At 42.4% G+C, this 13,489-nt stretch overlaps 1 protein-coding gene across 1 annotated transcript; it reads right to left on the bottom strand.

The window, feature by feature from the left end:
- Positions 1 to 1,834: 1,834 nt before the first annotated feature.
- On the bottom strand, positions 1,835 to 13,066 carry ICMT (isoprenylcysteine carboxyl methyltransferase). The gene is made up of 5 exons (XM_073656698.1): positions 12,817 to 13,066; positions 11,487 to 11,575; positions 10,526 to 10,695; positions 9,676 to 9,893; positions 1,835 to 6,497 (listed from the first exon to the last, which is right to left on the bottom strand). Exons 1-5 carry the CDS (start codon positions 13,027 to 13,029, stop codon positions 6,315 to 6,317), a joined length of 873 nt encoding a protein of 290 aa, XP_073512799.1. The 5' UTR covers positions 13,030 to 13,066; the 3' UTR covers positions 1,835 to 6,314.
- Positions 13,067 to 13,489: the final 423 nt, after the last annotated feature.

Raw genomic sequence — 13,489 nt, 5'->3', positions numbered from 1 at the left:
CGACGATAATGTCTGTAAAGTGCTGTGGAATTAATATAAGAGAGTAAAATAAATAAATAAATAAAATGGTCTTGTCTTTGGTATCCCTGATACATCTTCTAGTTCAGGATGATCATGCAGTTCTATGCCGGACAATTTCTGGTTTATTAAATGCCTGAAAAAAGGAATTTCACTGTTAAAGGGATCCTGATCATTGTAACCTTTCAACTAAAAGGGGAGTACAACATTTCCTTTAATCCGCTGATAGTTCACCACTTATGCAGAAGTGTAAAGTATAGAGGACTGAATAGGCCGCTCCGGATATTAAAGTGGTCTCCAATCTTGCAAAATTGCGGCCCCGTCTAACCCACAAATGCTCTACAACCATGGCATGCTGGGAGTTGTAGTTTACTGTATGTTGGCGTTTTACTTCAGACCATACTTCACTCTTGCAAGGTAATTTTATATATTTTGCTATAATCATCTGACAATCCAACATGCTTGATAATCCGCCACCTCTGTTAAATCCAGTTAAAAGGAATCGTTCCCATATTTCTGTTACACTGCCTCTTCATAGGATTTGCTGTCTATGTATATTACAGATATTAAGGACTGGGTTACTGCATTTTGGTACATTAATGTAGAATAAAAGGGAATTGCTTAAAGGGCACTTACCTTTATTCATGAGATGCTGGTGAAGACTCAGACTGGTTATTTTAGCAGGACGCTCTGAAAGCCATGATGGGGATTTAACATTTTAGGCAATGTGCACATGTGCAGTATTCGGCAAGTTTTTTACCTCAGTATTTGTAAGCTGAAACCTCTAGTGGGTGATAAATACAGAAGTGGTGACTCGTTTCTATTATACTTTTCCTCCCCTGGTTTTGATTTACAAATACTGAGGTAAAAAACTGACAAATAGGCCATGTTCACACATTCAGTATTTGGTCAGTATTTTACATCAGTATTTGTAAGCCAAAACCAGGAGTGGAACAATCAGAGGAAAAGTATAATAGAAACAAATCACCACTTCTGTATTTATCACCCTCTCCTGGTTTTGGATTACAAATACTGAGGTACAATACTGAACATGACCCAAGTGTTTTTTTTAATGTGGATTTCGGTTCAAAATGTTGATACATTTTTTTAAATTGTATTTTTCAGCCAGAAAAATCATGTAAAACAAGGCTTAAAAATATGTTTGTTAGCAGAATATAGTTTGTGTGAATGGGGCATTTTTTTCCTGCTTCTGTTGATTCTGTCGTCAAATTTGAAGCGTTATTTCGAGCAGAAACGCCTGAGGAATTAATGTTGCTCCTTTTTCCACGTGGAAAGAAACAGCACCAAGATGCACATAAAAAAAAAAGCTCAGTGTGAACATTCCGACATGTTATATTCACACACAAGTTTTTTGACAATTTTGAAGCGGTTTCTGCTCCAAAATCCAATTTAAAACGATTCGAATACTCTTCCTGATTATTGTAATGGGCAGACATGTCTTTAGTGCTTCCGGTGCTGATTTTTCTGTGTTGTTTTAAGGAATGGGACATTTATTCGCTGTATTTGCAGCGGTTTTTCAGCAGAATTTATTCCAAAATCATGAAAAAAAAAAAACGGATTCTGCCAGAGCCGAAGAATGGAGGACCAGTCTGTGCGGTTCTTATCTTTGTAGCCAAATATCTCACGGCCGAGCCTCTTCTAAGGCAGTCAATGAGTGGACAGATCACTGCCTCCCTCTTGTTCTCTGAAATACTCTGTGCTGCTCCTAACATCCCAGTAATTGACGGTAGGACATGATTTGCAGTGTTTGCTGGGGCAGAACCTGGAAAGGCAAGTAAATAAACGACTTGGAATATAAATGTGTAAAGCGATATAATTCTTTATTTCACGGTGGGTAGAATGGGTCACTATTTACACATGCAGAGTGTCGCCCAGAATATACAGGTATATAAAAACAAACTAAAGTCATCTTCTGCTGTATAATCACAGGTGGGAGATACAGGGCCGAGGGTTCAAAACTAAACTTTTTTTTTTTTTTTTTTTTTAGAAAAAAACTAAAACAAAAATATACATAAGCAGCAAATTACAGTCCCTCCAAGGTCCCATGAAAAGTATTGATATCTGATTGTCTGCCGGAATACACAGGCGAGGCTACGGGGCTGGAGAATTCGCGCAGGGAACGGGCGGCCATACTGGAGGTCATCTATGTATTGACAGTAGTTTGGTGCTTATGACCACCTTTAGGCATCAGTTGTTTTCTCTTGCATGAAAACAGCCCAATTTCCATCAGTGTGCTGGATCCGATTTGCAGCAGTTTGGTCCTTGTGTTCACTTTTACCCTCATTGCTTTATCAGTTTTTGTTGTATGCAAAAAAAATTAAAAAAAATCTGAATCAGTGAAAAATTAAGATACCATCAGTGTGCTGTCCGTGATTTTTACATTGGAAAAGTTTGATTCATAACTTCGACCCAAAATGGATATTTCTGGGTTTTTTTTGCAGATCACTGTTTCCAAAACATAACAGCCTTGTTATGAACAGCCCCATGGGCTAGAACGGGTCAGTGATCCATGTGAAAACCGACCGTCTGAAAGATGCCTCATGGAGCTCAGCAGTAAGTCACTTGTCTGACAGCCAGGTGGCGCTAGACTGAAGTCTGTTTCCTGGTGGAACAAACAGTTTCTTGAACAAAAAAAAAAAAAAATGATGTGAATGGAGAAGGAAAAACAGAACCTCAAACGTCGTGCAAAAAAGTTACGAAATAACTGAACTTTATATGAAATAGGATTTCTTTGAAATGTTAAAAACTGACTTTAAAAGGAGAAATGTCCAAGGCAAATGTTTAAAATCACAAAGTGGCGTCACAGATGGAGCGGTGTTCAGAGCGCTCTGATCCTTTACCATCATTTGCCTTGTGAAGGTGTAAAACATAGTAACCCCGCACCATTACAGTGTATTGGTATTTTTGCCCTTTATTATACGAGTAGCTCCCCCCAACTTCTATGTGACTCATTAGTTAGAAACGTATAATCTGCATAATACTGAAATCTCAACAAGCGTGGCCTGTATAGTGAGGGGTGACAGGTACACCAGGCCGTAGTGCTGTTACACCTATGGAGTAGTCACCCACTTGTAAGGCAGAGTGTTAGGAGTTGGTGCGAATAGATTAAATAGGACCCGCTCCATCGGCCGTGTCAGCAGTCTGCGCCCGCTGGGTGGGAGCCCTGAGAATCTCCTCCACAGGTCTTCACATGTGACATCCCCTAAGGCCCGGGGATGACGGGAGGTCGGAAGCGGTTCCTAAGCTAGAGATCACGGACGTGGTCCCTACACTGGGTCCTGCAAATCGATTTGCACCAACTCTAGAGTATCCCATTACTTCAGAGAGCATCTGCCACACTGATGGGACAACTCGCCACAATAAGCCATCTTATATCGGACAGGCAGCTCCCTCTGGGATCTCCAAGACAGGAGGCCCACTCCAAGACAGTACCTGTATTACCAAGACAGCAGCTGCCTGGGAATCACATCGGACGTCACCCATGAAGGCCGTGCCCATCTCCAAAGGCATGTCTCCTATTACAAGAGCACAGTCTGGGACACTTGGAGCTGGGCTCATCATAAATGAGTCTATTCAGTAGTCTTACACACTGCCCCCGCATATGTCCATCATGTGGACACTCTGCTGCCGCTGGTACATGGCACATTTTAGTATCCATATTACAACGAGCGGCCTTAGAATATAATTCAGTCAGTAGTTTAGCGCTGTCTCAGCCTGATGATCCAGTCCCCTGCTTATAATACTTATATCATCTGTATTGGAACAAAACACCATAAAAAAGGTCAAATTCTACATCACACCCTGCGGATGTCACTGACGTGTAACTTGTAGGTCTTTGGTCTCGATACCCTCATACAATGAATGGTTATGCCAGGTTGCAATCACTACGGGGGGACGTTCTGGCAATGCACATGATCGCTTCTTGAGTAGGATAAAACCATACTCAATCGGAAAGACCATTAGTATTACCAACAACATCAGAAGACCCCAATGCCAGTACAGCACCTTCTCCTAAACACCAAGTATCAGTAACTGTTGCCAGCTCTGTCTAATACTGTTTAGCACTGAATGTGGAGGAAGCCATGCCAGAGCCAGAGATGAGGAGCAGCGCTGGGCGGACTACGGGGCCTCTGGGCAGCGTCAGATGCACAAGGTGGACTGGACTTGGGTGGTAATTCAGTGTCGGCCCCTCTCCCTTCACTATGGTATCAGTAGACGTCAGTACAGTCTACGGAGGAAGTCTCCAATGCTGTATTCCCACACGTCTCATCAATACTAGCGCAATTGCGTTGTAAGCTTTTAGCAGCCAGAACTTTTTACCGAAAAAACAGGGCTGAATTAAACCACATTCCCCTATATTTTGGACAATTACCCTTTCACTGGAGTGTCCCTTTAAAACGGATATTCCCAAGATATCAAGGCTATATTCACACATCCATGAGTGTAACTATCTGAGAGAAATGGATCATGGACTGTCTGAACTTTATTTATCCATTGACTCTTCACAACGGATCAGATAAAAACGGATGAAACGCAGCTGGAAATGTAAAGTACAAACTCTGTCTTCCTAGTCTCATGAGAAGACCCATAGTTGTTAATAGCAGAGTCTGATCCGGAAAACGGATGAGAATAGGACCCGCTCCAGTCTCTCCGACCAGTTTTTAAAGCTGATTTATGGATCACTGGAACTGTGTCCGTGTGCTGTTGAGAAAGAAATGGAGAGCGCTAGGACATGTCACATGAAGGTGTGAATGTAGCCTTCGTGCTAACACATCGTTAGGAAATCCTTTTAACTTACACTGACCAGTGAGGGACTTAATGCACCCACTCTTAATGAGCTACAACAGAAAAAAAAGGATTTCCCACCTTGGGAAGGATATATATCTTTGTACCGTGTTAGCCAGTAGATAAAAAAATATTAAGATTTGAGAGTCCTCAGTGGTTGATACCATCTTTTCAGTTAGCCATTAAAAAGGTAACAAATTGCAAGCTTTCCAGACTACTCAGGCCTCTTCGTCAGGCATAGAATCTATTCAGGTGTCTTCATCAGGCATGGAATGATTCTATGCCTGATGAAGAGACCCTAGTAGTCTCAAAAGCTTGCAATTTGTTACCTTTTAATGGCTAACTGAAAAGATGGTAACAAATTGCAAACTTTTGAGACAAACTAGGGTCTCTTCATCAGGCATAGAATCATTCCATGTCTGATGAAGAGACCCTAGTAGTCTCAAAAGCTTGCAATTAGTTACCATCTTTTCAGTTAGCCATTAAAAAGTATCAACCACTAAGGACTCTCAAATCTTAATATTTTTCCACCTTAGGAAGCAATCGCATATCGCACATTGATTAGTGGTGGTCCAACTTTTGGGACCCCAAATAATGGTGAGAACCGTGCACTAGTTTAACTGCTTCTCCACTGCAGGGTGCCACCCTATGCACTATGGCCCCGTTCAAGTAAAAGACTCCCTCTGTAGTGACAGAAAAGCTTAGATAGACGATGCACCACTATCGGTTCCCTGATCCCAAACTGATGGCATATCTAAGCGATAATTAAGAACCTCCAGCTGTGACCACAATATTCCCACTTGGATGAAGCAGTAGATGGCCAGGCAAGCGACTGACTTCATCGTTCCTAAACTTATTGGGGGTCCATAATGTTGTTTACTATCCTAGTGTTGGGAGTACCCTTTTCAATACCAATTCCAAGTTCCCATCATGCTCCCCCATCTATAGCCAACATAATCTGTATTTCCCCAGACTGCTTCCCCTTAGGGAATGGTTACACCCGGCCTACAAATGCCTCAGATCTGGAAGATTTCTACAGGCAGTGCACAGGATGCTATGGGGCAGCCATCATCTTCTGTGCTTTGTTTGCCGTGTTGTGTCCACACGTCACTGCAGCCAGCGTGTGTAACATCCATGTGACTGGTCTAGAAAGAAGCAGCCTCTTCTGTGCGGATCAACGTCCATTAAATATATTTATATAAAAAATGTTATATAATTTAAAAAAAAAAAAGTTTTTTTTTACCCCCTGTATTGTGATATAGGATTCCAGAAAGGACCACTGAGCTGGTAAAGATTAAAGTGCGAACAAAAAAAAATAAAGTCTATCCGCTCGTGTGGACTGATTCTTCATAGCCCTTAATGAATCCTCTTCATTTAAAGAAAGATTGTAAAATCGGTCTCTACTGGTTCTCCGCCTCGTGTGCTGGCAGCGGAGCAGGCAGGTCAGTCCTCCGTACAGGAAGTGCGGCACTTAGAGCTGCAGCGCCATCTTATGGCTCCACCTTAACTCCGCTTATGAATGGTAAGCCCGTGGGAACATTCCTTTTATATTCTACATATTCTTGCCCAAAGAAGTGGATCAGCGAGAATTCCTCCTCCTCAACCCGTTCACGGAAAAACCTCCAGGAAGCCAGAGTGTATCCAATCAGACAGACGGGATTACAGAGCAGAACCTGTAGACACACAAGAGACATATGGGTAATGCTGTACTGGTCATATGGGGGCAGTATTATAGTAGTTATATTCTTGTATATAGGGGGCAGTATTATAGTAGTTATATTCTTGTATATAGGGGGCAGTATTATAGTAGTTATATTCTTGTATATAGGGGGCAGTATTATAGTAGTTATATTCTTGTATATAGGGGGCAGTATTATAGTAGTTATATTCTTGTATATAGGGGGCAGTATTATAGTAGTTATATTCTTGTACATAGGGGCAGTATTATAGTAGTTATATTCTTGTATATAGGGGGCAGTATTATAGTAGTTATATTCTTGTATATAGGGGGCAGTATTATAGTAGTTATATTCTTGTATATAGGGGGCAGTATTATAGTAGTTATATTCTTGTATATAGGGGGCAGTATTATAGTAGTTATATTCTTGTACATAGGAGCACTATTATAGTAGTTATATTCTTGTACATAGGAGCAGTATTATAGTAGTTATATTCTTGTGCATAGAGGGCAGTATTATAATAGTTATATTCTTGTATATAGGGGCAGTATTATAGTAGTTATATTCTTGTACATAGGGGCAGTATTATAGTAGTTATATTCTTGTATATAGGGGGCAGTATTATAGTAGTTATATTCTTGTATATAGGGGGCAGTATTATAGTAGTTATATTCTTGTACATAGGGGCAGTATTATAGTAGTTATATTCTTGTATATAGGGGGCAGTATTATAGTAGTTATATTCTTGTACATAGGGGCGGTATTATAGTAGTTATATTCTTGTACATAGGGAGCAGTATTATAGTAGTTATATTCTTGTATATAGGGGGCAGTATTATAGTAGTTATATTCTTGTATATAGGGGGCGGTATTATAGTAGTTATATTCTTGTACATAGGGGCGGTATTATAGTAGTTATATTCTTGTACATAGGGGCGGTATTATAGTAGTTATATTCTTGTACATAGGGGCAGTATTATAGTAGTTATATTCTTGTACATAGGGGCAGTATTATAGTAGTTATATTCTTGTACATAGGGGCAGTATTATAGTAGTTATATTCTTGTACATAGGGGCAGTATTATAGTAGTTATATTCTTGTACATAGGAGCAGTATTATAGTAGTTATATTCTTGTACATAGGGGGCAGTATTATAGTAGTTATATTCTTGTACATAGGGGCAGTATTATAGTAGTTATATTCTTGTACATAGGGGCAGTATTATAGTAGTTATATTCTTGTACACAGGGGCAGTATTATAGTAGTTATATTCTTGTACATAGGAGCAGTATTATAGTACTTGTATATAAAAGCAGTATTTCATTAAAATACATTTTTTGTCCCTAGGAAGCGGCATTATAGAATTTATTTATTCTTGACCCTAGGGTAGTAGGGTATAACCTGCACCTACAAGCTTTATTCAAAACACTGTAAAAGAATATATAACTTTGTAATAATTGAATAAGCATTATTGCTCCCATTTGCTGGAATTGATCTCTACATGTTACAAAGATTTCCTGTATTAGCTTTAATTACAGGATGTGGAGATATTTAGACGGAACGTCTTTTTCTCAGGCATTAGTAAGGGTATGTGCACACGATGCAGAAATGAAGCAGAAAATTTCTGCATCTCCCTGGCAGAAAAACGCATGCGGATTGTACATGCGTTTTTCCTGAGGAATACATGCGGATTCACATGCGTTTCTGCATGCGGATTGACAAGCGCTTTCAAAGCGATTTTAGCATCACCTGGAAAGTGCTTGACAACTAGGTCACACTATATAAATCCATGCAACCGGCATGGATTTATATAGTGTGACCGAAAGAATGGTAAAAATAAATGTATACTTTACCCTCCGATGGCACGCGCTGTCCCGCTCACTCCGTTCTCCCTTGCCGGCAACATGGAATTGAAAGACCTGCCGACGTCAGCGTCACGTGACCAGTCACATGACTCTGACGTCAGCGCAGGTCCTTCAACTCACTGCAAAGTGCCGGGAACCAAGCAGGAGCGCTGCGCGGGCCGACAGAAGGTAAGCATACATTTATTTTTTATTTTATTCTTTTTTTTACAGATTTTTTTAATGGTACCTGGGTGTGGATGAGACTCTCCTCTCCTCCACAACCGGGTACCATCCGCACATTAGAACGCGCCAATAACGCAAGTACAAATGCAGTCTTGCGGAATTGGTGTGTTCTAATGCAAGTTAATGGCGGCGAAAACGCCGAGTTTCCGCAAAATTAATGGACATGCTGCGGATTTTTGAGCGCAGCATAAACGCTGCGGAAAAATCCGCAGCATGGGAACAGCATATGCGGATTTCCATTGGGGAACATTGCTGCCCTTCTACCATGCGTTTTTAATGCGTTTCCGCAGCTTTTCCGCAGCTGCGGAAACGCATAAAAAACGCATCGTGTGCATACAGCCTTAGACTGTATTTTAATTATTCAAAATCTAATTGAGAGGTTCCTGCAGTCAGGAGGAGCGGATGCTGGGACTTGTAGTTGTGAGAACAGAGAGTTAATATTAAACAATATATTTTTGTTAGAAAAAATCCCTAATTATAATGGAATCACGAGCAATTAAAAAACCACTCCAGCATTTTTTATTTTATTTGACTGAGTGGCATCACTAACGCACGTTCTCTTCCCCCAATATTAAAATTAATACACTTACCAGCTGAAGTCTTCTGCTCTTCCCAGTGCTGCTCCGTTCCCGTTCTGCCATCTTGTGACTGCAACTCCTGAATGACCGGAAGTCAGAGATAACGGTCACATACTATCAGTGCAAGTCTATGAGACCCTTGTCCTGGCTCTCATTGACTTACATTGAGAAGTGATCTCAGGCTCGCTCAGCAAACACTGGAGCGATGTGGCAGGTCACAACCAGCAGAAACGACCGGAGCGACGGCAAGAACAGCAGAAGATGACAGCTGGTAAGGAAGAGCTAGGAGCAGGGAACTGAAATGTGGCAGCTGCTCGGGAGAGAAAGCATTTCACAGTCCCCATAGAAGTCAATAAGCAGTTTGTGTAATGCATGGACACTGACATTTGCAGCTCTGTGTATGGTCACCATGTGCCTGGACTTCTTATGAACTGTTCCCCCCCCAGCATAGTTCAGAGGCAAAAGAGGGAGGGTAACACATTTGGGGGTAGCAAGAAAGTTTCTACCTGAGTCCCAATGCTCCAGTAGAACCAGCCCACATAGGACGGGTGTCTGAACAAGGAGTAGACGCCACTGGTCACCAGGGTGTGCGTTTCCGATTTCTCATTTTGAACAATGTGATTGAAATTGGAACCGGCTGTCAGCATCGCAGATTTCCTCAAAGACTCGCCGAAGAGAACCATGAACAGCCCAATGACGCTCAGCCATGTGATCTGCTTCAGCTCTGCAAAACAGGATAATGCTGTCACAAGAGAGAAAACCGCCAAACCTCCGGACTGATGGCCGCAGCACAATCTGGATATGTCACCTTCAAAACCTATGACATATAGGTACACCATAAGTTGTGTCTCGGCATTTGGTGCATGCTCTGGCGCTGAGCCCGTATCTTTTTCGGCACATAACAGTTGATCTGTATTATGAAATTGCACTTTTTCTGCAATTTCACCGCACTTGGAATTTTTTTTTCCTGTTTTCCAGTACACGATATAGTGAAACCAATGGGGTCGTTCAAAAGTAAAACTCCTCCTGCAAAAAACAAGCCCTCACACGGCCATATTGACGGAAAAAATAAAAAAAGTTATGGCTCTGGGAAGAAGAGGAGCAAAAAACGGAAATGCAAAATCGCAAGGTGGTGAAGGGGTTAAAGGCATTGTTCAGACTAGCAGTACAAGTCTGCCATCACTATGTGACGCGCGCTGTGTGCGCTATCGGGATTCTCTGGTGTCGGCAGCATGACCGCAATTTGCACACATACGGTTACATGCCGACTAGACATGCTCAATAGAAGTCAACTAGTTTAGCTACAAAAGAGGGACACACGGCTGAAGAGTCACAGGTTTGGCCATGAACACACACCTGGATAAATGGTTTTCTCTATAGTGAACTCCAACCAGGAGGAGATGGCGGCCATGGTGTACTCCACACTGTGGTTCAGCAGGAATGAGTCCAGAGAAAGGCTTTTAGGATTGTTCATCGCAGTAATTAAATATTCTGAGTAGTGGAAAAATGAGAGCGAGCAGATGTACCTGGAAGAGAGAGACAAAATCAGATGTGCACCATCTGCAAGTCATCAATGGCAGGTTTATAAGCCTAAGCGCACATGGTGCAGATTTGCATACAGGAAACCCGCAGCATAATACAGTACTGGTTAAGGTATTAAGATTTGAAAAATCTCATCTGCACATTGCAAAAATTGTCCGCATATAAATTGACCTGATATGTGGATTTTAAAGGGAGTCCGTCACCCCCAAAATGCCTTCCAGACTAACTATACTGTGATATAGGGGGCATCATCCCTATAGATGTCATTCTAGCACTGTACTAGTTACTGCTTGTGAAAATAACTTTTATTCCGTGTACAAATGAGGGGGCTTCAGTGCAACCATGACGTGGCCATGAGCTGGGTGCACTGTTACACCCCCTGTATTTGCATCTTGGGTAATGGCCAGTGCTCACTGCTAGGGTAGAGTCAGACGGCCGTATAAATCAGACCGCTATGCTCGGACAGGCTGGCGGCTCACCCAACCCAAGCGTTATGGATTCATATATTTCTATGCAGCTGGCGTATTCGGGAGGGTAGAGCGGCCAGCCAGTCCGAGCATAGAGGTCTGATTTATACGGCCGTCTGACTGCGCCCTTATGGCGAAAGCTGCCCGGCCTGTGTGTGCAAGCGCACGGATACTGCCTGTGCTCACTGCTGGTTTACAATTCATTTTCTGCAGCTCTCAGTGGTGCAGCCTCGGGCTTGGACCTGTAACTTCAAAGGAAAGATCATAAATGAGCCACATGACCGATTTGTGGACATACAGACACTTACCACCCGAAGTGCCTCCATGGTGACTGAGCGATGCCTATTAACAAGCCACAGCCAAACGCAAAGCCCAAGAAGGCGGCTCTGATGGCGACCTGCGGGCACAGACAACAGATGGCAGAGGCGACGTTACACGATACCTGATCATTAGTGACAACCACTCGATCCTCCCACTGCTGTCAGCTTCCTTTAGTCTGATCTCTGCAATCCTCTTAGAAGAAATCTCCTTCAATCTGTTAACCTCTTCCTCCCTGCAGAACATGATGTAAGCTGCACTTAAAGGGGTGGTCCTGATTGCCCTATGATCTATTTGCGACGTCATAGACTGGAGAACGCTCCTGCTGTGGAGGTCTCACACTGGAAATAATGGGGGTCCAGGCCTAAGTCTGCAAAATGTATACCTATAAGTAGGGGCTTAACTACAATAGGTGCAGGAGTTGCAATAGCACCGGAGGCCCTGGAGCAAAGGAGTCCAAAAAAGTCCATTCGGCCTATATGAAAAGAACAATTATAGTAAAGACTCGCAATAATTGGGGGCCCCGTTGGAGATTTGCATTGGGGCCCATGAGCTTCAAGTTACGTCCCAGCCTATAAGAGCTCCCACAATGTCCTGCTACCTGGCAATGTTACAGATGAGTGTGAGATCTGATCCTGTGCCAGTCTATAGCGGAGCGCTGGCGGCTCCAAGCACGGTTTACATTGGCCACTGAACGCAGTGGCGTAGTATGTGCCCAGGGTGGCAGGGTACTACGATCTGGCACCTGGAGGCTTAAGGGGTCCTAGAGGTCAGACCCCCAGTTTTCAAGGAGGGAAGTGAAAATTTAGAATGTATTTTATGAGCTGATGTGATGTTCACACTCCCAATAGGTCTGCAAGTAATTTAGGCTAAATGAAGGGGTTTATGAGGAGGGGACCCTCAACCTAAGATGCCCTAAAAGGGGATGTCTAAATTTAACAAAAATGTAAAAATATATATAATATATAGATATATAAAAGTGTGAAGATATAATATATAAATCAGCATAAATATAAAATATAAGAATAAAACATATATTAATGAATTAAAAAAAATCTAGATACACAATATATAAATATGAAATAATAAAAAATATATACATATACACAAATAAAAATATGTAAATATTATATTATTAAATATATATATTATATACACACAAGTAAAAATATTAACCAAAACCCTCCTCGGTGTCAGGAGCAGGAATCACTGTGCAGTTAGGACTGACTCTACCCAGAGTAGTTGTCATAGCACGTTTAACCCTTTCAGTCCCAGGTGAGGAGGCAGCCCCCAGCACCGTCCCCCGTGCCCACGCTGTACCTGGTAGAGATGAGCCCGGTAGAGGAGCAGCAGAACGCCGTTCACCACTGCTACAAACACGGCGAGCGTTATCCTCCCCGGAGCGCTGCCCAGCAGGGTCTGCCCCGGCTCCGTGTACCTGCTGGTGATGTACGGCAGCGAGATGACCGACACCCCGAGCACGAAACTCAGGACACTCGCTCTGCCTTCCACTACCAGCCCCCTGCCGGCCATCTTGGTGGAGGCAAAGAGGAAGCCGGCTACGCACTTCCGGTCCGCGGTCTGACGTCGGGACGCAGATTAGGAGGCGTTCATTCCGCGTGAGCGCCACATGCTGGTCGGATACCGGTAGTGCAGCGCTATAGTGACTTGCTGCACGTGGAATCAGCTCATTATTGTGGTTTCCATTTTCAACATAAAAAAGTTTTGTGTCATTATAAGGTTTTTTTTAAAATTTACTTTGTGTATTAATCACATACTGTAGCCTAGCTAAGATACATGTATTCAACATTCAAATCTGCTATTATTTAGAGGTTGTTTTCAAGTGCTTGGCTTCCTGTCAGGGAAATACAGTTTATAAGTGTGTAACCTGAAGCTCCAGGACAGCAATGCAAAATATAAAACATGGCCCTTAGATGGCATTTTTTTTTTTTTTGGTAATTTCCACTTTTCTGTGAAGACAATAAACCCCTGT

This window comes from Phyllobates terribilis, unplaced genomic scaffold (assembly GCF_046119375.1).
Source record: "Phyllobates terribilis strain yellow unplaced genomic scaffold, ASM4611937v1 Scaffold_12__6_contigs__length_324123572, whole genome shotgun sequence".
NCBI classification, from domain to species: domain Eukaryota; kingdom Metazoa; phylum Chordata; class Amphibia; order Anura; family Dendrobatidae; genus Phyllobates; species Phyllobates terribilis.
The sequence above is the reverse complement of the archived record's forward strand: the minus strand, read 5'-3'. Positions and strand labels throughout refer to the sequence as shown.